Here is a 24974-nt window from a genome sequence, read left to right on the forward strand (position 1 = left end):
AGTCAGCATGCCAATTGCACGCTCCCCAAAACTTGAGAGACATCTGTGGCATTGTGTTGTGTGACAAAACTGAACATTTAGTGGGCTTTTATTGTCCCCAGCACAAGGTGCACCTGTGTAATGATCATACTGTTTAATCAGCTTATTGATATGCCACAGCTGTCAGGTGGATGGATTATCTTGGCAAAGGAGAAATGCTCACTAACAGGGACGGAAACAAATTTGTTCACAAAATTTGAGAGAAATAAGTCTGTATTGAACATTTCAGGGATCTACAGCAATTTTGGGGTTCTTCAATTTCAGTTCATAAAACATGTTACCAACACTTTACATGTTGAGTTTACATTTTTATTAAGCATAAATAGCCTTCTTGGGGACATTTGACATGGTGGGGGGGTCACATCTCTTTAATGTCTTGACCATATTCTACATGGTGGGGGGGTCACAGCTCTTTAAGGACTTGACCATATTCTACATGGTGGGGGGTCACAGCTCTTTAAGGTCTTGACCATATTCTACATGGTGGGGGGTCACATCTCTTTAAGGTAATTGACCATATTCTACATGGGGGGGTCACATCTCTTTAAGGTCTTGACCATATTCTACATGGTGGGGGGTCACATCTCTTTAAGGTCTTGACCATATTCTACATGGGGGGGGTCACATCTCTTTAAGGTCTTGATCTCTTTAAGGTCTTGACCATATTCTACAAGTTGGGGGGTCACATCTCTTTAAGGTCTTGACCATATTCTACATGGTGGGGGTCACATCTCTTTAAGGTCTTGACCATATTCTACATGGGGGTCACATCTCTTTAAGGTCTTGACCATATTCTACATGGTGGTGGGTCTTGACCATCACATCTCTTTAAGGTCTTGACCATATTCTACATGGGGGGGTCACATCTCTTTAAGGTCTTGACCATATTCTACATGGTGGGGGGTCACATCTCTTTAAGGTCTTGACCATATTCTACATGGGGGGGTCACATCTCTTTAAGGTCTTGACCATATTCTACATGGTGGGGTCACATCTCTTTAAGGTCTTGACCATATTCTACATGGGAGGGGGTCACATCTCTTTAAGGTCTTGACCATATTCTACATGGCGGGGGTCACATCTCTTTAAGGTCATGACCATATTCTACATGGTGGGGGGGGGTCACATCTCTTTAAGGTCATGACCATATTCTACAAGTTGGGGGGGGTCACATCTCTTTAAGGTCTTGACCATATTCTACATGGTGGGGGGGTTACTTACTCTTTGTAATACTACATCTAATAACATTTTAAATCTGATTTAAATACATTTGTTTGAAATAAATCAACTGTAAAAAATATATATATATATATTTTCCCCATTAAAAAAAAATATACATGATGAAAGCACACGTTATAATCTATAGTTCTTTATTTACTTCTGCAGATAACATATATGGCAATCATGCTTTTTCATATAACACCATCTAACGGCATGTATTATATATTGTACATAGAATATTTTACATTAGGCCCATGAGACTGGTAGAAATATACAAAACAAGATTCTTTGACTAGACAAGTGTATCTATGATTTAATTATTCTACTATTATTGTTATTGCCATCTATTATTTTTTTTTTACATTTCAGAAAGATATATATAATATAAGATATATGTGCTTTAGTTTCTGAAATAATCCTATTATTGCAGAAAACAGCAAATAATAGCAGATTTTTTTCCACATTTAGACAACAAAAAAACTTGTATGGACATTCACAGTTACATGTATAACACAGTAGAGTTTTACAACATCATTTTAGACAGAAAACTGCAGTAACTTTTATACAAAATTAATGGGAACCTTAATTCATTGCACATTTTAGTTTTATATTCTTTGCAGTGACTAAAATGACTCATTTAAACCAGGATCCTTGTCATTTGTCGCTGCCATGGAAACAAACTAGTTTAATCTTTATAGAAATACAACTTTGATAATTTGTTTAGATTACTACATAATCGGTCTATATATGTATATGTATATATACAGTACTAATCGGTCTACACAGTGGGGAGAACAAGTATTTGATACACTGCCGATTTTCCAGGTTTTCCTACTTACAAAGCACGTAGAGGTCTGTAATTTTTTTTATCATAGGTACACTACAATTGTGAGAGACGGAATCTAAAACAAAAATCCAGAAAATCACATTGAATGAATTTTAACTAATTAATTTGCATTTGCCCCACTGTATATGTATAAGTATATATACAGTACTAATCAACAGTTTGGACAAATCTACTCATTTCAGGGTTTTTTCTTTATTTGTACTATTTTCTACATTGTAGAATAAAAGTGAAGGCAGAAAAACTATGAAATAACACATATGGAATCATGTAGTAACCAAAAAAGTGTTCAACAAATATATAAGTAGTCACCCTTCGCCTTGGCAATCTCTCAACCAGTTTCACCTGGAATGATTTTCCAACCTTATTGAAGTTCCCACATATGCTGAGCACTTGTTGGCTTCTTTTCCTTCACTCTGTGGTCCAACTCCTCCCAAATCATCTCAGTTTGGTTACTACATGATTCCATATGTGTTACTTCATAGTTTTGATGTCTTCACTATTATTATACCATGTAAAAAATAAAAATAAAAACTTTTTAATGAGTAGGTGTGTGCATATTTTTGATTGATACTATATATATTTATTTATTGAAAAACAACTTGATAATTAATGTTTATTTTTTCAAAAAAAGAAAAGTATAATTTCAGTAGTAATATTGGCCTATGTTTTCGGACCAGGGTAGGTTGTGGTCCATCTATAACACTTCTCTTTCAGAACCTGACATAGGAAACCTGCACAGTCAGACTAGGACTAGAATGATTGACTAACAACAGACGACTGGCTATCATCTCAGTAGTTTCATCAGATAATTTGGTCACTTTTCACGACTGTTCCTGAGGTCTGGACTAATGTGGGAAACAAGTTTGAAGTTAAACAGTATCTCTGGATTGTTAGAAGGAATTGTCATGCAGTCACTGCTCAAATGCTACTTCTGTGATAATAATGCTTATAGTACTGTGTTATCTGCATTGACGGGATGGGAGGGATATGTCTCATGTCAATAGGTTGGTAATCGTGTTTTTCTTTTATTGACGTGTATGATTTTGGTCCATCTCACTCTTACATAGAACACATCCTACAAAATGATTCTTAAAAAAAAAAAAAAAAAGTTATTGTTCTTTAGAAAACAAAGATACAATTGTAACAGTCTCTGGTATGATAATGTTAATCTGCATTGTGTAATAGTCATACCGAATGGGAAGTTTTGAGATCCACATTGGCCTTTGTGCTTTTCAAAGGGTTGCTCCGGGAAAATAAGTAAGGGGTAAGATAGTGGCAAAAATGGCCGGATCTTGGAAAACAGTGATAATATTATATACATAGATATGGAGATTTGGCCTTTCAGGTTGCACTTTCCCATAACGGTCGTTGCTTATAATTGGTCAATATTCAATTCCACTATGCATCTTTCATTTTGCATTAATTTCACTACTTTCTGTAACACTTTCCTTTTTCTATATTTCTTTTAAATACAAACACATATGAATTATAATCTATATATAACCTTTTTTACAATAATTGTATTTTTAATAGATTAATTTAAGTAAATATCTTTAAATTAGCACAGTAGTGTTGAATCATATTGGGCCTACAAATTTAAATTATAATTCAAATTACAGTAATTTTCTAGGTAATAATTTCAGAAAAGACTAAAATGTTTTGCATATGAAATAGAACCGTTGACAATAACATCATGCATGTCCTGTAACATAGCCTTTCTTCATTCTGATCTGGCTAGTTAATCTACTTTACCTTTCTTCATTCTGATCTGGCTACTTAATCTACTTTACCTTTCTTCATTCTGATCTGGCTAGTTAATCTACTTTACCTTTCTTCATTCTGATCTGGCTAGTTAATCTACTTTACCTTTCTTCATTCTGATCTGGCTACTTAATCTACTTTACCTTTCTTCATTCTGATCTGGCTAGTTAATCTACTTTACCTTTCTTCATTCTGATCTGGCTACTTAATCTACTTTACCTTTCTTCATTCTGATCTGGCTACTTAATCTACTTTACCTTTCTTCATTCTGATCTGGCTACTTAATCTACTTTACCTTTCTTCATTCTGATCTGGCTACTTAATCTACTTTACCTTTCTTCATTCTGATCTGGCTAGTTAATCTACTTTACCTTTCTTCATTCTGATCTGGCTAGTTAATCTACTTTACCTTTCTTCATTCTGATCTGGCTAGTTAATCTACTTTACCTTTCTTCATTCTGATCTGGCTAGTTAATCTACTTTACCTTTCTTCATTCTGATCTGGCTAGTTAATCTACTTTACCTTTCTTCATTCTGATCTGGCTAGTTAATCTACTTTACCTTTCTTCATTCTGATCTGGCTAGTTAATCTACTTTACCTTTCTTCATTCTGATCTGGCTAGTTAATCTACTTTACCTTTCTTCATTCTGATCTGGCTACTTAATCTACTTTACCTTTCTTCATTCTGATCTGGCTAGTTAATCTACTTTACCTTTCTTCATTCTGATCTGGCTAGTTAATCTACTTTACCTTTCTTCATTCTGATCTGGCTAGTTAATCTACTTTACCTTTCTTCATTCTGATCTGGCTAGTTAATCTACTTTACCTTTCTTCTTTCTGTTTTACTCCTTTTTTTTTTTTTACAAACCAACAAAAAGAAGAAAAACGTTTTTTTAATAAAAAAAGAAGAAAAATAAAATAGTAATCAGGTTGGTCATATGTTTCCCCTGGAGGTAGGTGATTAGATAGACATCGAAGTCATTTTTTTTTTTGCATCTCAAATAGAACACTTTTCCCTATGTATGCTATTCTCTATGTAGTGCACTACTTTTGACCAGGGCCCATAGGGAATAGGGTACCATTTGACCAGGGCCCAGAGGGAATAGGGTTCCATTTGACCAGGGCCTAGAGGGAAAAGGGTTCCATTTGACCAGGGCCTAGAGGGAATAGGGTTCCATTTGACCAGGACCCAGAGGGAATAGGGTTCCATTTGACCAGGGCCCAGAGGGAATAGGGTACCATTTGACCAGGGCCCAGAGGGAATAGGGTACCATTTGACCAGGGCCCAGAGGGAATAGGGTTCCATTTGACCAGGGCCCAGAGGGAATAGGGTTCCATTTGACCAGGGCCCAGAGGGAATAGGGTACCATTTGACCAGGGCCCAGAGGGAATAGGGTACCATTTGACCAGGGCCTAGAGGGAATAGGGTTCCATTTTACCAGGGCCCAGAGGGAATAGGGTTCCATTTGACCAGGGCCTAGAGGGAAAAGGGTTCCATTTGACCAGGGCCTAGAGGGAATAGGGTTCCATTTTACCAGGGCCCAGAGGGAATAGGGTTCCATTTGACCAGGGCCCAGAGGGAATAGGGTACCATTTGACCAGGGCCCAGAGGGAATAGGGTTCCATTTGACCAGGGCCCAGAGGGAATAGGGTTCCATTTGACCAGGGCCCAGAGGGAATAGGGTTCCATTTGACCAGGGCCCAGAGGGAATAGGGTTCCATTTGACCAGGGCCCAGAGGGAATAGGGTTCCATTTGACCAGGGCCCAGAGGGAATAGGGTTCCATTTGACCAGGGCCCAGAAGGAATAGTACCTATATGAAACACTCTCTATATTGGCCCTGGTCAAAAGTAGTGTAACTACATAGGTAATTGTGTGCCATTTGAGACGAATCCCTTGGTTGCGTTTCACCTTGATTACGTTGTTTTCTGCAGAGAGTTTGCCTCGAGGGTTTAGGATGTAGTAACGAGGTTTAGATGTAAGCCTCTTCAGTGGCCAGGTTCTCTGCTTCTGCTGCAGTCTGCTCAGGGCCGTTCTCCTGGCGTTCTCCTTTCACCATCATCGGGGGCTGGATCATTATCCGCAGACGCTGCGATGTGCGAGAGAACGATACATTTTTTAAAAAACGCCCGTTGTGCTGAATTCTTTAGGCTTTCACATTGTTGAGTTATTTTTTTATTTTTTTTATTTCACCTTTATTTAACCAGGTAGGCTAGTTGAGAACACCTTTATTTAACCAGGTAGGCTAGTTGAGAACACCTTTATTTAACCAGGTAGGCCAGTTGAGAACAAGTTCTCATTTACAATTACGACCTGGCAAGTTATAACATTACCAACGCCATCTGCAAACGCTGCAAAGAAACGATACGTTTCAACAACAACAACAACAACAACAACAACCAATTCAGTCTGCTTGTTGACATTTGTAGCCCTTTCCTGCAGTCAAATTATCTAGTGGCCTCATGGGTGGAATGTTATTCATTTTTTTTCTCATAATTTAATAAGGAAAAAAAAAACATTTAAAAAAAAATACGAAAAAAATACAGTGTTTCAAACGGTGTTGTTATATTTCAGACTTCTGTGACGTATATAAAGTGTAATATTGGGAGGCAAACTCAAAATGGAATACATTTCAACTCTGTATCTGACATGGTACAGGTATCTTCTTCTTTTTTTAGGCACATAAACCATGTGTAGATTTGTTTAGGACTACCAAGAAACACTCTGCGTGACCCTGATTTAGCCCACTGCAGTAAATTAAGCTTTCACATTGCTACCATCGAATATCTTGTTATTATGCTATACATTGTGTCATGATGCACTAGATAGCTAGCTGTCTCAGTGTCTGCGTGAACCTACTTCCATCTGTTGCTTGACACATACTAATCAAGTGAACTGATTGCTACAATTTAGGCAATCAAGACTCCACTGACTGACACAAAAGGGGCTGACAGCTGCTCGTCTCGTTGCAAGTGATGACTGCAAGCAGCGCCTCCAACCGAACCAACAATTACTGATCAGCCTTTCACTGCAAGCTGCAGCTGAACACTGATCACGTGACTGACCGGCCTCATACTCCTCTCTTTTTCAACTGAACATCTATGTCTATGTCTATCTGTCTGTCTATGTCTCTTTCTCTATGTCTGTCTATGTCTATGTCTATATGTCTATTTCTCTGTCTATTTCTCTATGTCTATTTCCCTGTCTGTCGATTTCCCTGTCTATTTCTATGTCTATTTCGGTCTATTTCTATGTCAATGTCTCTTTCTCTATGTCTGTCTGTCTATGTCTACATGTCTATGTCTATATGTCTATTTCTCTGTCTATTTCTCTGTCTATTTCCCTGTCTGTCGATTTCCCTGTCTATTTCTATGTCAGTGTCTATTTCTCTATGCCTATTTCTATAGCTATGTTTATTTCTATGTCTATTTCTATGTCTATCTCTATTTCTCTGTCTATTTCTCTATGTCTATTACCCCTGTCTATTTCTCTATGTCTATTACCCCTGTCTATTTCTCTATGTCTATTTCCCTGTCTGTCTATTTCTATGTCAGTGTCTATTTCTCTATGCCTATTTCTATAGCTATGTTTATTTCTATGTCTATTTCTATGTCTATCTCTATTTCTCTGTCTATTTCTCTATGTCTATTACCCCTGTCTATTTCTCTATGTCTATTTCCCTGTCTGTCGATTTCTATGTCAGTGTCTATTTCTCTATGCCTATTTCTATAGCTATGTTTATTTCTATGTCTATTTCTATGTCTATCTCTATTTCTCTGTCTATTTATCTGTCTATTACCCCTGTCTATTTCTCTATGTCTATTTCCCTGTCTGTCGATTTCTATGTCAGTGTCTATTTCTCTATGCCTATTTCTATAGCTATGTTTATTTCTATGTCTATTTCTATGTCTATCTCTATTTCTCTGTCTATTTATCTGTCTATTACCCCTGTCTATTTCTCTATGTCTATTACCCCTGTCTATTTCTCTATGTCTATTTCCCTGTCTGTCGATTTCTATGTCAGTGTCTATTTCTCTATGCCTATTTCTATAGCTATGTTTATTTCTATGTCTATTTCTATGTCTATGTCTGTTTCTATCTCTATTTCTCTGTCTATTTCTCTATGTCTATTACCCCTGTCTATTTCTATGTCTATTTCTCTGTCTATTTCTATGTCAATGTTTATTTCTGTCTATTTCTATGTCTATTTCTCTGTCTATTTCTATGTCTATTTCAATGTCTATTTCGATGTCAATTTCTATCTCTATTTCTCTATGTTTAATTCTGTCTATTTCTACGGTGCATTCGGAAAGTATTCAGATACCCCTTGACTTTTTCCACATTTTGTAACGTTTCAGCCTTGTTCTAAATGGATGAAATAACATTTTCCTCATCCATCTGCACACTATACCCCATAATGACAAAGCGAAAACAGGTTTTTAGACATTTTTGTAAATGTATTTAAAATAAAAAAACAGAAAGACCTTATTTACATAAGTATTCAGAACCTTTGCTTTGAGACTTGAAATTGAGCACAAGGTGCATCCGTGTTTCCATTGATCAACCTTGAGATGTTTCTACAACTTGATTGGAGTCCACCTTTGGTCAATTCAATTGATTGGACATGGTTTGGAAAGGCACACATCTGTCTATATAAGGACCCACAGTTGATAGCGCATGTCAGAGCAAAAACAAAAACCATGAGGTTGAAGGAGTTGTCCGTAGAGCTATGAGACGGGATTGTGTCGAGGCACAGATCTGGGAAGGGTACCAAAAAAAAAGATTCTCTGGTCTGAAAATAGCTGTGCAGTGACGCTTGCCATCAAACCTGACAGAGCAGAATGGGAGAAACTCCCCAAATACAAGTGTGCAAAGCTTGTAGTGTCATACCCAAGAAGACTCGTGGCTGCAACAACTGCAAAAGGTGCTTCGACAAATTACTGAGTAAAGGGTCTGAATACTTATGTAAATGTGATTTCAGTTTTCAGCAATATTCCAAACTTGTTTTTGAATTAAGTGCCTTCCCACCTACTTAAAATACTACAAAATCCAAACTCTGCTGCAGGACATTGGTCCTTCGAGCCGGAACTCTTTCGGAATCACATGATATGGTTATTTTTGGAAGCTTTTTGGGATTTGTGAGGGCTGAGCTGTTTTGTGGACACAAAATGGCCACCCCATGACTCTGAATATACAGTATGTGAGCTCTTGTAAAGCCAGGAAAGTGGGTTCGATTCCAGGGAACACCCGGATTGCGAAATACAAAAAATGTATGCATGACAAAGTTGATTTGGATAAAAGTGTCTCCTTTTTAAAATCTTTACTAATGACAACTAAACATGCATCACTTCCTGTTAAAGCCACTGGCTTTGAGTAAAAGCAGAGTTTCTATATATGTGGATGACTCAACACTATACACGTCAGCTACTACAGAGACTGAAATGACTGCAACACTTAACAAAGAGCTGCTGTTAGTTTCAGAATGGGTGGCAAGAAATGCACTTGTTCTAAATTTTTCAAAAACTAAAAGCATTGAATTTGGGACTATTCATTCATTAAACTCTAAACCTCAACTAAATCTTGTAATGATTAATGTGGAAATTGAGCAAACTGAGGTGACTAAACTGCTTGGAGTAACCCTGGATTGTAAAACTGTTATGGTTGAAACATATTGATACAACAGTAGGTAAGATGGGGAGAAGTCTGTCTATAATAAAGCACTGCTCTGCCTTAACAGCACTATCAACAATGCAGGTTCTACAGGCCCTAGTTTTGTCACACCTGGACTACTGTCCAGTTGTGTGGTCTGGTGCCACGAAGAGGGACTTTTTACAATTGGCTCAGAACAGGGCAGCACGGTTGGCCCTTAAATGTACACAGAGAGCTAACATTAATAATATGTATGTCAATCTCTCAAAGTGGAGGAGAGATTAAACAGACTCAGTGCATTCAACATGTCAATACCTCTCACAAATACAAGTATTAATGAATTCAAACTACTGGCACACAGCTCGAACACCCATGCATATCCCACAAGACATGCCACCAGAGGTCTCTTCACAGTTCCCAAGTCCAGAACAGACTATGGGAGGCGCGCAGTACTACATAGAGCCATAAAGTAACTGATGCAAGCAGTACAATCAGATTTATAAAAACAGATAAAAATACATCTTATGGAACAGCGGGGACTGTGAAGAGACACACACACAGGCACAGACACATACACATACCCATGCTAACACATACCCATGCTAACACATACCCATGCTAACACATACCCATGCTAACACATACCCATGCTAACACACTCTACACACACGTCAACATGGATTTTGTATTGTAGATCTGTGGTAGTAGAGCAGTGGCCTGAGCTGCTGCCTTGGCAGGAACTAATGAAGATCCATAATAAACCCCAGGAAGAGTAGCTGCTGCCTTGGCAGGAACTAATGGGGATCCATAATAAACCCCAGGAAGAGTAGCTGCTGCCTTGGCAGGAACTAATGGGGATCCATAATAAACCCCAGGAAGAGTAGCTGCTGCCTTGGCAGGAACTAATGAAGACCCATAATAAACCCCAGGAAGAGTAGCTTCTACCCTGACAGGAACTAATGAGGATCCATAATAAATACAATATATATATATATATATAGTGATTGGCAGCATCTGAGGAAGAAATAAGAAGATGTCCATACCTCTTTGTAATCCCCCTTGAGGTTGAGGAACATATAGATCATGTATCCAGGTATCAGGAGCATGGAGGACAACGCCATGCACCAACCTACTCCCTGTCCCCAGGCCGGGAACACGTAGTTGTTCATGGTGAGAGGAACCATCTGGACAGCACTGAACAGGAACACTCCCTGGAAGACAGAACAACCTGGTCACAACACAATCAGAACCATCTGGACAGCACTGAACAGGAACACTCCCTGGAAGACAGAACAACCTGGTCACAACACAATCAGAACCATCTGGACAGCACTGAACAGGAACACTCCCTGGAAGAGAAGACAGAACAACAACCTGGTCACAACACAATCAGAACCATCTGGACAGCACTGAACAGGAACACTCCCTGGAAGAGAAGACAGAAGAACAACCTGGTCACAACACAATCAGAACCATCTGGACAGCACTGAACAGGAACACTCCCTGGAAGAGAAGACAGAAGAACAACCTGGTCACAACACAATCAGAACCATCTGGACAGCACTGAACAGGAACATTCATCCCAGAAACAAACCAAAATCGACCTGGTTACATCCCAGACACAAACCAAAATCGACCTGGTTACATCCCAGACACAAACCAAAATCGACCTGGTTACATCCCAGATACAAACCAAAATCGACCTGGTTACATCCCAGAAACAAACCAAAATCGACCTGGTTACATCCCAGAAACAAACCAAAATCGACCTGGTTACATCCCAGACACAAACCAAAATCGACCTGGTTACATCCCAGACACAAACCAAAATCGACCTGGTTACATCCCAGATACAAACCAAAATCGACCTGGTTACATCCCAGACACAAACCAAAATCGACCTGGTTACATCCCAGACACAAACCAAAATCGACCTGGTTACATCCCAGAAACAAACCAAAATCGACCTGGTTACATCCCAGACACAAACCAAAATCGACCTGGTTACATCCCAGACACAAACCAAAATCGACCTGGTTACATCCCAGAAACAAACCAAAATCGACCTGGTTACATCCCAGACACAAACCAAAATCGACCTGGTTACATCCCAGACACAAACCAAAATCGACCTGGTTACATCCCAGACACAAACCAAAATCGACCTGGTTACATCCCAGAAACAAACCAAAATCGACCTGGTTACATCCCAGACACAAACCAAAATCGACCTGGTTACATCCCAGACACAAACCAAAATCGACCTGGTTACATCCCAGACACAAACCAAAATCGACCTGGTTACATCCCAGACACAAACCAAAATCGACCTGGTTACATCCCAGACACAAACCAAAATCGACCTGGTTACATCCCAGACACAAACCAAAATCGACCTGGTTACATCCCAGACACAAACCAAAATCGACCTGGTTACATCCCAGACACAAACCAAAATCGACCTGGTTACATCCCAGACACAAACCAAAATCGACCTGGTTACATCCCAGACACAAACCAAAATCGACCTGGTTACATCCCAGACACAAACCAAAATCGACCTGGTTACATCCCAGACACAAACCAAAATCGACCTGGTTACATCCCAGACACAAACCAAAATCGACCTGGTTACATCCCAGACACAAACCAAAAAACCAAAATCGACCTGGTTACATCCCAGACACAAACCAAAATCGACCTGGTTACATCCCAGACACAAACCAAAATCGACCTGGTTTACATCCCAGACACAAACCAAAATCGACCTGGTTACATCCCAGACACAAACCAAAATCGACCTGGTTACATCCCAGAAACAAACCAAAATCGACCTGGTTACATCCCAGACACAAACCAAAATCGACCTGGTTACATCCCAGACACAAACCAAAATCGACCTGGTTACATCCCAGACACAAACCAAAATCGACCTGGTTTCATCCCAGACACAAACCAAAATCGACCTGGTTACATCCCAGACACAAACCAAAATCGACCTGGTTACATCCCAGACACAAACCAAAATCGACCTGGTTACATCCCAGACACAAACCAAAATCGACCTGGTTACATCCCAGACACAAACCAAAATCGACCTGGTTACATCCCAGACACAAACCAAAATCGACCTGGTTACATCCCAGACACAAACCAAAATCGACCTGGTTACATCCCAGACACAAACCAAAATCGACCTGGTTACATCCCAGACACAAACCAAAATCGACCTGGTTTTTTTCTCTATATGTCGGACAGAACGGCAGCGTAAACTCAAGTGATGTGGTGATGTGTGTCTCTCTGTTAACAACAGCTGGTGATGTGTGTCTCTCTGTTAACAACAGCTGGTGCACAGTCTCTAATATCAAGGAAGTAATTGAAGTTCTCCTCACCTGAGTTAGAATACCTCACGATAAGCTGTAAACCATACTATTTATGAAAAAGATTTATATATAATATTCTTAGCTGTCTATTTACCACCACAAATCGATGCTGGCACTAAGACCACAATCAATGAGCTGTTATTGGGCCATAAGCAAAGAAGAAAATACTCACGAGAGGCGGCGTCCCTAGTGGACCGTGATTTTAACGTTTTACCTCATTTCTACCAGGTGAAAAAAACTCTAGATCCCCTTCACTCCACACACAGAGATGTATACAAAGCTCACCCTCCATTTGGCAAATCTAACTCGTTTCAACTGTTCTTCCTGCGGCTATGGAACCCTGACCTGTTCACCGGACGTGCTATCTGTCCCAGACCTGCTGTTTTCAACTCTCTAGAGACAGCAGGAGCGGTAGAGATACTCTCAATGATCGGCTATGAAAAGCCAACTGACGTTTACTCCTGAGGTGTTGACCTGTCGCACCCTCGACATCCACTGTGATTATTATTATTTGACCCTGCTGGTCATCTATGAACATTTGGTACCTGTCTTGGTTTTGCTAATTGGAGTTTTTAGGCAGAAGAGGACTGGCCCACCCCTCATAGCCTGGTTCCTCTCTAGGTTTCTTCCTAGCCACAGTGCTTCTACACCTGCATTGCTTGCTGTTTGGAGTTTTTAGGCTGGGTTTCTGTACAGCACTTTGAGATATCAGCTGATCTAAGAAGGGCTTCATAAATAAATTAGATTTTTATTTGATGAACTGTAGCAGGAAGTAGCAGTGACTCGTTCAATACAGATGAAGTGGACGCTAGGCTACAGGACTGTTTCGCTAGCTCAGAATGGAATGTGTTCCTGGATTCATCTGATAACAGGAGTTTTACCACATCACCGGATTCATTTAATAAGTGCATCGAAGACGTCATCCCCCATATAGGTAAATTTCCCAACCAGAAGCCATGGATTACAGGAAACATCCGCAACTGAGCTAAAGGGTAGAGGTTCCTCTTACAAGGAGCGGGACACTAATCCGGACGCTTATAAGAAATCCTGCTACACCCTGCTACACCCTCAGAGGAACCATCAAACAGGCAAAGCTTCAATAAAGGACGGAGATCGAATCCTACTATACCAGCTCTGATGCTCGTCGGATGTGGCAGCGCTTGCAAACTATCACATATTACAAAGGGAAACTCAGCCTTGAGTTGCCCAGTGACATGAGCCTACCGGACGAGCTAAATGCCTTGTAAACTCGCTTCGAGGCAAGCAACACAGAACCATGCATGAGAGCATCGGCTGTTCTGGACGACTGTGTGATGACGCTCTCCGTAGCCGATGTGATTAAGAGGTCTTAACATTCACAAGACCGCAGAGCCAGACTGGTTACCAGCACGCATACTCAGAGCATGCGCTGACCAACTGGCAAGTGTCTTCACTGACATTAAATCCTCTCCCTGTCTGAGTCTGTAATACCAACATGTTTCAAGCAGACCACCATAGTCCCTGTGCCCAAGAACACTAAGGTAACCTGTCTAAATGACTATCGCCCCGTAGCACTCACGTCTGCAGCCATGAAATGCTTTGAAAGGCTGATCATGACTCACATCAATACCATCATCCCAGAAACCTTAGACCCACACCGATTTGCATATCGCCCCAACAGATCCACTCAATCTCAATTGCACTTCACACTGCCCTCCCCATCTGGACAAAAGGAAAACCTACTTGAGAATGCTGTTCATTGACTACAGCTCAGCGTTCAACACCATAGTGCCCACAAAGCTCATCACTAAGCTAAGGACCCTGGGACTGAACACCTCCCTCTGCAACTGGATCCTGGACTTCCTGACGGGCTGCCCCAGGTGCTGAGGGTAGGCAACAACACATCCGACACGCTGACCCTCAACACGGGGGCCCCTCAGGTGTGCGTGCTTAGTCCCTTCCTGTACTCCCTGTTCACCCAATGACTGCGTGGCCACACACGACTCCATCACCATCATTAAGTGTGCCAATGACCCGACGGTGGTGGGCCTGATTACCAATGACGATGAGACAGCCTACAGGGCAGAGATCTGGCAGGTGATCGTGGACTACAGGAAAATGGGGGCCGAATACGCCCCCATTCACATCAACAGGGCTGTAGTGGAGAGGATCGGGAGCTTCAAGTTTCTCTGTGTCCACATCACTAAGGATCTATCACGGTCCAAACACACCAACACATTCGTGAAGAGGACACGACAACACCTCTTCCCCCTCAGGAGACTGAACATTTTTGGCTTGGGTCCTCAGATTCTCAAAAAAGTTCTACAGCTGCACCATCGAGAGCATCTTGACTGGCTTCATCACCTCCTCGTATGGCAACTGCTCGGCATCTGACTGTAAGGAGCTACAGAGGGTAGTGTGTACGGCCCAGTACATCACTGGGGCCAAGCTTCCTGCCATACAGGACCTCGATACCAGGCGGTGTCAGAGGAAGGCCCTAAATATTGCCAAACACTTCAGCCACCGTAGTCATAGACTGTTCTCTCTGCTACCACACAACAAGCGATACCAGAGCACCAAGACTCCTGAAGGCTCCTGAAAGGCTCCTGAACAGCTGCTACCCTCAAGCCATTAGACTGCTGAACAGTTCATCAAATGGCTACCCAGACTATTTACATTGACCCCGCTTTGTTTATCCCTACCTACATGTACATATTACCTCAATTACCCTGTACCCCTGCACATTGACACAGTACTGGTCCTCCTTGTATATAGTCTCATTACTACCTGGTACTCCTTGTGTATAGTCTCATTACTACCTGGTACTCCTTGTATATAGTCTCATTACAACCTGGTACTTCCTGTATATAGTCTCATTACTACCTGGTACTTCATGTATATAGTCTCATTACTACCTGGTACTTCCTGTATATAGTCTCATTACTACCTGGTACTCCTTGTATATAGTCTCATTACTACCTGGTACTCCTTGTATATAGTCTCATTACAACCTGGTACTTCCTGTATATAGTCTCATTACTACCTGGTACTTCCTGTATATAGTCTCATTACTACCTGGTACTTCCTGTATATAGTCTCATTACTACCTGGTACTCCTTGTATATAGTCTCATTACTACCTGGTACTTCCTGTATATAGTCTCATTACTCCTTGAATCCAAGATGGCGTAGCAGTCGGACGTCTTGTCGTGTCGTGTCCCTTGTATATATCGTTTTTTTACATATTTTTCTTCGCATATCTTTTAAAACATTTTGCTAAACCTCAACTTCGAAATACTCTCCTGCAACCCGCCTCACCCAATGTAGCGCGGATCTGCTTTTTTTTCTAAAGTACTTATATTTACTTCGGATCCGGAACCCCTCAACTAAAGCTAGCCAGCTAATTACCAGCAAACCATTGCTAGCGGTCATCAGCTAACTGGTCATCAGCTAACCTTTAGCTCGGAAAGCTCTCGTCAGTTCGAACAACGCGACTCTAACCAGAGCATAACGGACCTATTATTATTTATTTTTTTATCCCCGGATTCCCACCGCAAACGGAACATTTTCAGCTGGATCTTCACAACTAGCTAACTAGCTAACCGCAACCCCGGATGATTACTCCTGGCTAGCGTTTCCATCCACTTAGCTTGAAGCTAGCCCAGCCAGAGCTCCTGTGCTACCACCGAAGCATACTCCTGGGCTACAATATCCGGACCCACGACCGGTCGATCGATGTCACCGCATGAAGAGGCATAAACAGACTCACCCCATCGCGACGTCCCCCTTTCTAGCCCTTGCTATCTGCTTGCTTGCTAATTCGGCCTGCTAACTGCTAGCTTGTTTAGCCCCAGTCCGCTAACTGCTACCTTGCTCAGCCCCGGCCTACTAACTGTTAGCTTGTTAGCACAGGCCTGCTAACTGTCTGAATCGCCGCGTCCCCAGCCAGCCCAACCACTCACTGGACCCATATTTACTTTCAATCTCTTTTCGATTTTTAATTTGATTATACCTTCCGGTAACCTGCCTCACCCAATGTGATACGGAATCGCTATTATTTTTTATTTTTAGAACACATTCAAGAACCTCCAGAAGCTAACCAGCTAACTAGCTACAAGCTATTTAGTCATTGTTAGCCACTGCTAGCGGCTTTACCTTCTGCACAGCCAGCCAGTTTTTTTTTACCTGGATAATACTCGCCAGTCCCATCCACCGCTGCCCCCCTGGACACTGATCACTTGGCTACATAGCTGATGCATGCTGGACTGTCCATTAATCACGGTACTCCATTCTGCTTGTTTATGTTTTATCTGTCGGCCCCAGCCGCACTCAGGCTCTGTGTGTAGTTAATCCGACCCTCCCTGCCTAGTCAACGCCATTTTACCTGCTGTTGTTGTGCTAGCTGGTTAGCTGTTGTTGTCTCACCTACTGTTTAGCTAGCTCTCCCAATTCAACACCTGTGATTACTGTATGCCTCGCTGTATGTCTCTCTCAAATGTCAATATGCCTTGTATACTGTTGTTCAGGTTAGTTATCATTGTTTTAGTTTACAATGGAGCCCCTAGTTCCACTCTTCATACCCCTGATACCTCCTTTGTCCCACCTCCCACACATGCGGTGACCTCACCCATTACAACCAGCATGTCCAGAGATACAATCTCTCTCATCATCACCCAGTGCCTGGGCTTACCTCCGCTGTACCCGCACCCCACCATACCCCTGTCTGCGCATTATGCCCTGAATATATTCTACCATGCCCAGAAATCTGCTCCTTTTACTCTCTGTCCCCAACGCTCTAGGCGACCAGTTTTGATAGCCTTTAGCCGCACCCTCATACTACTCCTCCTCTGTTCCGCAGGTGATGTGGAGGTAAACCCAGGCCCTGCATATCCCCAGGCACCCTCATTTGTTGACTTCTGTGATCGAAAAAGCCTTGGTTTCATGCATGTCTCCTCCCTAAGTTTGTTTTACTCACTGCTTTAGCACACTGCTAACCCTGATGTCCTTGCCGTGTCTGAATCCTGGCTCAGGAAGGCCACCAAAAATTCTGAGATTTCCATACCCAACTATAACATTTTCCGTCAAGATAGAACTGCCAAAGGGGGAGGAGTTGCAGTCTACTGCAGAGATAGCCTGCAAAGTAATGTCATACTTTCCAGGTCCATACCCAAACAGTTCGAACTGCTAATTTTGAAAATTACTCTCTCCAGAAATAAGTCTCTCACTGTTGCCGCCTGCTACCGACACCCCTCAGCTCCCAGCTGTGCCCTGGACACCATTTGTGAATTGATCGCCCCCCATCTAGCTTCAGAGTTTGTTCTGTTAGGTGACCTAAACTGGGATATGCTTAACACCCCGGCAGTCCTACAATCTAAGCTAGATGCCCTCAATCTCACACAAATCATCAAGGAACCCACCAGGTACAACCCTAAATCTGTAAACAAGGGCACCCTCATAGACGTCATCCTGACCAACTGGCCCTCCAAATACACCTCCGCTGTCTTCAACCAGGATCTCAGCGATCACTGCCTCATTGCCTGTATCCGCTACGGAGCCGCAGTCAAACGACCACCCCTCATCACTGTCAAACGCTCCCTAAAAGACTTCTGTGAGCAGGCCTTTCTAATCGACCTGGCCCGGGTATCCTGGAAGGACATTGACCTCATCCCGTCAGTTGAGGATGCCTGGTCATTCTTTAAAAGTAACTTCCTCACCATTTTAGATAAGCATGCTCCGTTCAAAAAATGCAGAACTAAGAACAGATACAGCCCTTGGTTCACTCCAGACCTGACTGCCCTCGACCAGCACAAAAACATCCTGTGGCGGACTGCAATATCATCGAACAGTCCCCGCGATATGCAACTGTTCAGGGAAGTCAGGAACCAATACACGCAGTCAGTCAGGAAAGCTAAGGCCAGCTTCTTCAGGCAGAAGTTTGCATCCTGTAGCTCCAACTCCAAAAAGTTCTGGGACACTGTGAAGTCCATGGAGAACAAGAGCACCTCCTCCCAGCTGCCCACTGCACTGAGGCTAGGTAACACGGTCACCACCGATAAACCCATGATTATCGAAAACTTCAACAAGCGTTTCTCAACGGCTGGCCATGCCTTCCGCCTGGCTACTCCAACCTCGGCCAACAGCTCCGCCCCCCCCCCCCCCGCAGCTACTCGCCCAAGCCTCTCCAGGTTCTCCTTTACCCAAATCCAGATAGCAGATGTTCTGAAAGAGCTGCAAAACCTGGACCCGTACAAATCAGCTGGGCTTGACAATCTGGACCCTCTATTTCTGAAACTATCCGCCGCCATTGTCGCAACCCCTATTACCAGCCTGTTCAACCTCTCTTTCATATCGTCTGAGATCCCCAAGGATTGGAAAGCTGCCGCAGTCATCCCCCTCTTCAAAGGGGGAGACACCCTGGACCCAAACTGTTACAGACCTATATCCATCCTGCTCTGCCTATCTAAGGTCTTCGAAAGCCAAGTCAACAAACAGGTCACTGACCATCTCGAATCCCACCGTACCTTCTCCGCTGTGCAATCCAACTCTTTTCTCTGTATATATCAATGATGTTGCTCTTGCTGCGGGCGATTCCCTGATCCACCTCTACGCAGACGACACCATTCTATATACTTCCGGCCCGTCATTGAACACTGTGTTAACTAACCTCCAAACGAGTTTCAATGCCATACAGCACTCCTTCCGTGGCCTCCAACTGCTATTAAACGCTAGTAAAACCAAATGCATGCTTTTCAACCGTTCGCTGCCTGCACCCGCACGCCTGACCAGCATCACCACCCTGGATGGTTCCGACCTTGAATATGTGGACATCTATAAGTACCTAGGTGTCTAACTAGACTGTAAACTCTCCTTCCAGACTCATCAAACATCTCCAATCGAAAATCAAATCAAGAGTCGGCTTTCTATTCCGCAACAAAGCCTCCTTCACTCACGCCGCCAAACTTACCCTAGTAAAACTGACTATCCTACCGATCCTCGACTTCGGCGATGTCATCTACAAAATTGCTTCCAACACTCTACTCAGCAAACTGGATGCAGTTTATCACAGTGCCATCCGTTTTGTCACTAAAGCACCTTATTCCACCCACCACTGCGATCTGTATGCTCTAGTCGGCTGGCCCTCGCTACATATTCGTCGCCAGACCCACTGGCTCCAGGTCATCTACAAGTCCATGCTAGGTAAAGCTCCGCCTTATCTCAGTTCACTGGTCACGATGGCAACACCCACCCGTAACACGCGCTCCAGCAGGTGTATCTCACTGATCATCCCTAAAGCCAACACCTCATTTGGACGCCATTCGTTCCAGTTCTCTGCTGCCTGTGACTGGAACGAATTGCAAAAATCGCTGAAGTTGGAGACTTTTATCTCCCTCACCAACTTCAAACATCTGCTATCTGAGCAGCTAACCGATCGCTGCAGCTGTACATAGTCTATCGGTAAATAGCCCACCCATTTTTACCTACCTCATTCCCATACTGTTTTTATACTGTTTTTTATTTATTTACTTTTCTGCTCTTTTGCACACCAATATCTCTACCTGTACATGACCATCTGATCATTTATCACTCCAGTGTTAATCTGCAAAATTGTAATTATTCGCCTACCTCCTCATGCCTTTTGCACACAATGTATATAGACTCTCCTTTTTTCTACTGTATTATTGACTTGTTAATTGTTTACTCCATGTGTAACTCTGTGTTGTCTGTTCACACTGCTATGCTTTATCTTGGCCAGGTCGCAGTTGCAAATGAGAACTTGTTCTCAACTAGCCTACCTGGTTAAATAAAGGTGAAATTAAAAATTAAAAAATAAATCAAAAACCTGGTACTCCTTGTATATAGTCTCATTATTGTTATTGTCCTTTTTTTATTTTGGTAATTGTCCTTACTTTTGAACTCTGCATTGTTAGTTAAGGCCTTGTAAGTAAGCATTTCACGGTCAAGTCTACACCTGTTGTATTCGGTGCATGTGACAAATACAATTTGATTTGATTTGATTTGACCGAGGTTGTAGGAATATAGAGAGTTGTTAATGACAAAAATAGGCTGTATAGTTTGGTCTTTATTTTTGGCATTAAAAGCCCTCCATACAATAACACCAGACAGACAGCTGTATTCAGTGTGGTAGTTGGCCAAAATTCATGAATTTACATTGATTTGTAGTGCTGTGCTTTGAGGGGGAGGAAGGAAGAGAGAAGGAGAGCGAGGGGGAGGAAGGAAGAGAGAAGGAGAGAAAAGGGGAGGAAGAGAGAGAGAAGGAGAGAGGAGGTGGAAAGAGAGGAAGAGGAAGAGAGAGAGTGGGAGGAAGGGAAGAGAGAATGAGAGAGAGGTACTTACAGCCACAATAAGAGGAGTGAACACGACCCAACAGAGCTTCCACCACAGGCAGGGCTTGTGGCCAATCATCTCCTCAATGTTGGCAAGGAACTTATCGGCACCTACAACATAAATAAGACATTGTAGGTCAAAGGTCCTATGATGGAAGACAAGAAGCTGCACTCACTGGAAGCAGTCTTTAGATATGGAATTTGGTAGCAGTATCAGAAGCCCAGCACCCAAACCTTTTACCCAATATCTATTACGTTGAGTACACCCCAAAGACTATTACGTTGAGTACACCCCAGACTATTACGTTGAGTACACCTCAAAGACTATTACGTTGAGTACACCCCAAAGACTATTACGTTGAGAACACCCCAAAGACTATTACGTTGAGTACACCCCAAAGACTATTACGTTGAGTACACCCCAAAGACTATTACGTTGAGTACACCCCAAAGACTATTACGTTGAGTACACCCCAAAGACTATTACGTTGAGTACACCCCAAAGACTATTACGTTGAGTACACCCCAAAGACTATTACGTTGAGTACACCCCAAAGACTATTACGTTGAGTACACCCCAAAGACTATTACGTTGAGTACACCCCAAAGACTATTACGTTGAGTACACCCCAAAGACTATTACGTTGAGTACACCCCAAAGACTATTACGTTGAGTACACCCCAATACTTTTACACACAGAATATTGAGATGCGCCGGACAATTCTTTGTGTATCCTTCACACATCAGTCCGAAGACATTGTCATCGGTGTCAACTTAGTGATGTCACCGTAGCTTTAACAGGAAGTGATGTAACTGAAATCGCACAAACAGGAAGCGATGTCACTGACTTACCGTAGAACCAGGATATGGAGACGCACTCGAAGAAGACCAGGAAGAGCAGGCACATTCCGCTGGCAGAATAGTAGTCAAACAGCTTGAACACATACAGCCCACCCTATTGGACGAGAGGAGGGGAGGGGAGGAGAGGAGAGGAGGGGAGGGGAGAGGAGAGGAGAGGAGAGGAGAGGAGAGGAGAGGAGAGGAGAGGAGAGGAGAGGAGAGTGTTAGAGACTCAATCATTTGTTTCCTCATTTATATAATACTCTTTGTTTTCATCATTTGGGCTCACATAGAATTGGTGGTGGCATAGAGCTGGTGGTGGCATAGAGCTGGTGGTGGCATAGAACTGGTGGTGACATAGAACTGGTGGTGGCACAGAACTGGTGGTGACATAGAACTGGTGGTGGCATAGAACTGGTGGTGACATAGAACTGGTGGTGGCATAGAGCTGGTGGTGGCATAGAACTGGTGGTGACATAGAGCTGGTGGTGGCATAGAACTGGTGGTGGCATAGAACTGGTGGTGGCATAGAGCTGGTGGTGGCATAGAGCTGGTGGTGGCATAGAGCTGGTGGTGGAATAGAGCTGGTGGTGGCATAGAACTGGTGGTGACATAGAACTGGTGGTGGCATAGAGCTGGTGGTGGCATAGAGCTGGTGGTGGCATAGAACTGGTGGTGGCATAGAGCTGGTGGTGGCATAGAACTGGTGGTGACATAGAACTGGTGGTGGCATAGAGCTGGTGGTGACATAGAGCTGGTGGTGGCATAGAACTGGTGGTGGCATAGAGCTGGTGGTGGCATAGAGCTGGTGGTGGCATAGAACTGGTGGTGACATAGAACTGGTGGTGGCATAGAGCTGGTGGTGGCATAGAGCTGGTGGTGGCATAGAACTGGTGGTGGCATAGAGCTGGTGGCATAGAACTGGTGGTGGCATAGAACTGGTGGTGGCATAGAGCTGGTGGTGGCATAGAGCTGGTGGTGGCATAGAACTGGTGGTGGCATAGAACTGGTGGTGACATAGAGCTGGTGGTGGCATAGAGTTGGTGGTGGCATAGAGCTGGTGGTGGCATAGAGCTGGTGGCATAGAACTGGTGGCAAAGAACTGGTGGTGGCATAGAGCTGGTGGTGGCATAGAACTGGTGGTGGCATAGAACTGGTGGTGACATAGAGCTGGTGGTGGCATAGAGCTGGTGGTGGCATAGAGCTGGTGGTGGCATAGAGCTGGTGGTGGCATAGAACTGGTGGTGGCATTGAACTGGTGGTGGCATAGAACTGGTGGTGACATAGAACTGGTGGCATAGAACTGGTGGTGGCATAGAGCTGGTGGTGGCATAGAGCTGGTGGTGGCATAGAGCTGGTGGTGGCATAGAACTGGTGGTGACATAGAACTGGTGGTGGCATAGAGTGGTGGCATATAACTGGTGGTGGCATAGAGCTGGTGGTGACATAGAACTGGTGGTGGCATAGAACTGGTGGTGGCATAGAGCTGGTGGTGGCATAGAGCTGGTGGCATAGAACTGGTGGCATAGAACTGGTGGCATAGAACTGGTGGTGGAATAGAACTGAGTGGTGACATAGAACTGGTGGTGGCATAGAGCTGGTGGCATAGAACTGTTGGCATAGAATTGGTGGTGGCATAGAGCTGGTGGCATAGAGCTGGTGGTGGCATAGAGCTGGTGGTGGCATAGAACTGGTGGTGGCATAGAACTGGTGGTGGCATAGAACTGGTGGTAGCATAGAGCTGGTGGCATAGAACTGGTGGCATAGAATTGGTGGTGGCATAGAGCTGGTGGCATAGAGCTGGTGGTGGCATAGAGCTGGTGGTGGCATAGAGCTGGTGGTGGCATAGAACTGGTGGTGGCATAGAGCTGGTGGTGGCATAGAGCTGGTGGCATAGAACTGGTGGCATAGAATTGGTGGTGGCATAGAACTGGTGGCATAGAGCTGGTGGTGGCATAGAGCTGGTGGCATAGAGCTGGTGGTGGCATAGAGCTGGTGGTGGCATAGAGCTGGTGGTGGCATAGAGCTGGTGGTGGAATTGAGCTGGTGGTGGAATAGAACTGGTGGTGGCATAGAGCTGGTCATAAGTATAACAACGAAGGCTTGGAAGTTCAGGGCTCAGGAGCCCAGCTCTAGTGCAGGGTGGAGGGTGTTGGGAGACGCTACACTGGACTGGTACTGCAGATCTGAACAACTGATTTAGGCCGATTGGTTCAATCCAAGAAGAATGCAGACATGAATCTCCAGTGACAGACGATGATAATGCTGTGAAGAGCGGTGCAGTAGGGTAGGGTAGTGTTCCATACAAGCAGGGCACTAGAGGGGGTACTTGGGAGCGTTCAGTGATCGTGTCAGTGGCCACGGTACATCAGTGAGTAGACGACGGTTTAAGAGGACAGTTATGGACCTTAAGAGTTTGGGATGTGGAGCTTGAGAAGACATCATCGTTTCCCTGGCTTGATCCTGTGAAAGAGCCCGGGGAGTTGCTCGTGGAATTAGTTAGAATGAAGAAGTGGTGGCCTGATCAGATACAAGATCAGTTACATACTGACAGATAAACAGACAGATAAAGTATAAGTACATCTATCTGACCGACAGATAAAGTATAAGTACATCTATCTATAAAGTATAAGTACATCTATCTGACTGACAGATAAAGTATAAGTACATCTATCTGACTGACAGATAAAGTATAAGTACATCTATCTATAAAGTATAAGTACATCTATCTATAAAGTATAAGTACATCTATCTGACTGACAGATAAAGTATAAGTACATCTATCTAACTGACAGATAAAGTATAAGTACATCTATCTATAAAGTATAAGTATCTATCTGATTGACAGATAAAGTATAAGTACATCTATCTATAAAGTATAAGTACATCTATCTAACTGACAGATAAAG

The 24974-nt window shown here is 43.2% G+C and overlaps 1 protein-coding gene across 1 annotated transcript in view; it reads right to left on the minus strand.

Annotated features, from left to right (window-relative positions):
• Positions 1-4184: 4184 nt before the first annotated feature.
• The window catches only part of slc6a1b (solute carrier family 6 member 1b), a 48437-nt gene continuing 27647 nt past the window's right edge, over positions 4185-24974 (minus strand). The window contains exons 12-15 of the mRNA XM_065004502.1: positions 22078-22180; positions 21235-21335; positions 10562-10729; positions 4185-5958 (exon numbers count right to left, since the gene is read on the minus strand). Of these exons, the coding sequence (XP_064860574.1) occupies positions 5842-5958; positions 10562-10729; positions 21235-21335; positions 22078-22180 (489 nt within the window). The 3' untranslated portion in view covers positions 4185-5841. The remainder of the gene's footprint in view (positions 5959-10561; positions 10730-21234; positions 21336-22077; positions 22181-24974) is intronic.

Source organism: Oncorhynchus nerka, linkage group LG2, assembly GCF_034236695.1.
Source record: "Oncorhynchus nerka isolate Pitt River linkage group LG2, Oner_Uvic_2.0, whole genome shotgun sequence".
In the NCBI taxonomy this organism is placed as follows: Eukaryota; Metazoa; Chordata; class Actinopteri; order Salmoniformes; family Salmonidae; genus Oncorhynchus; species Oncorhynchus nerka.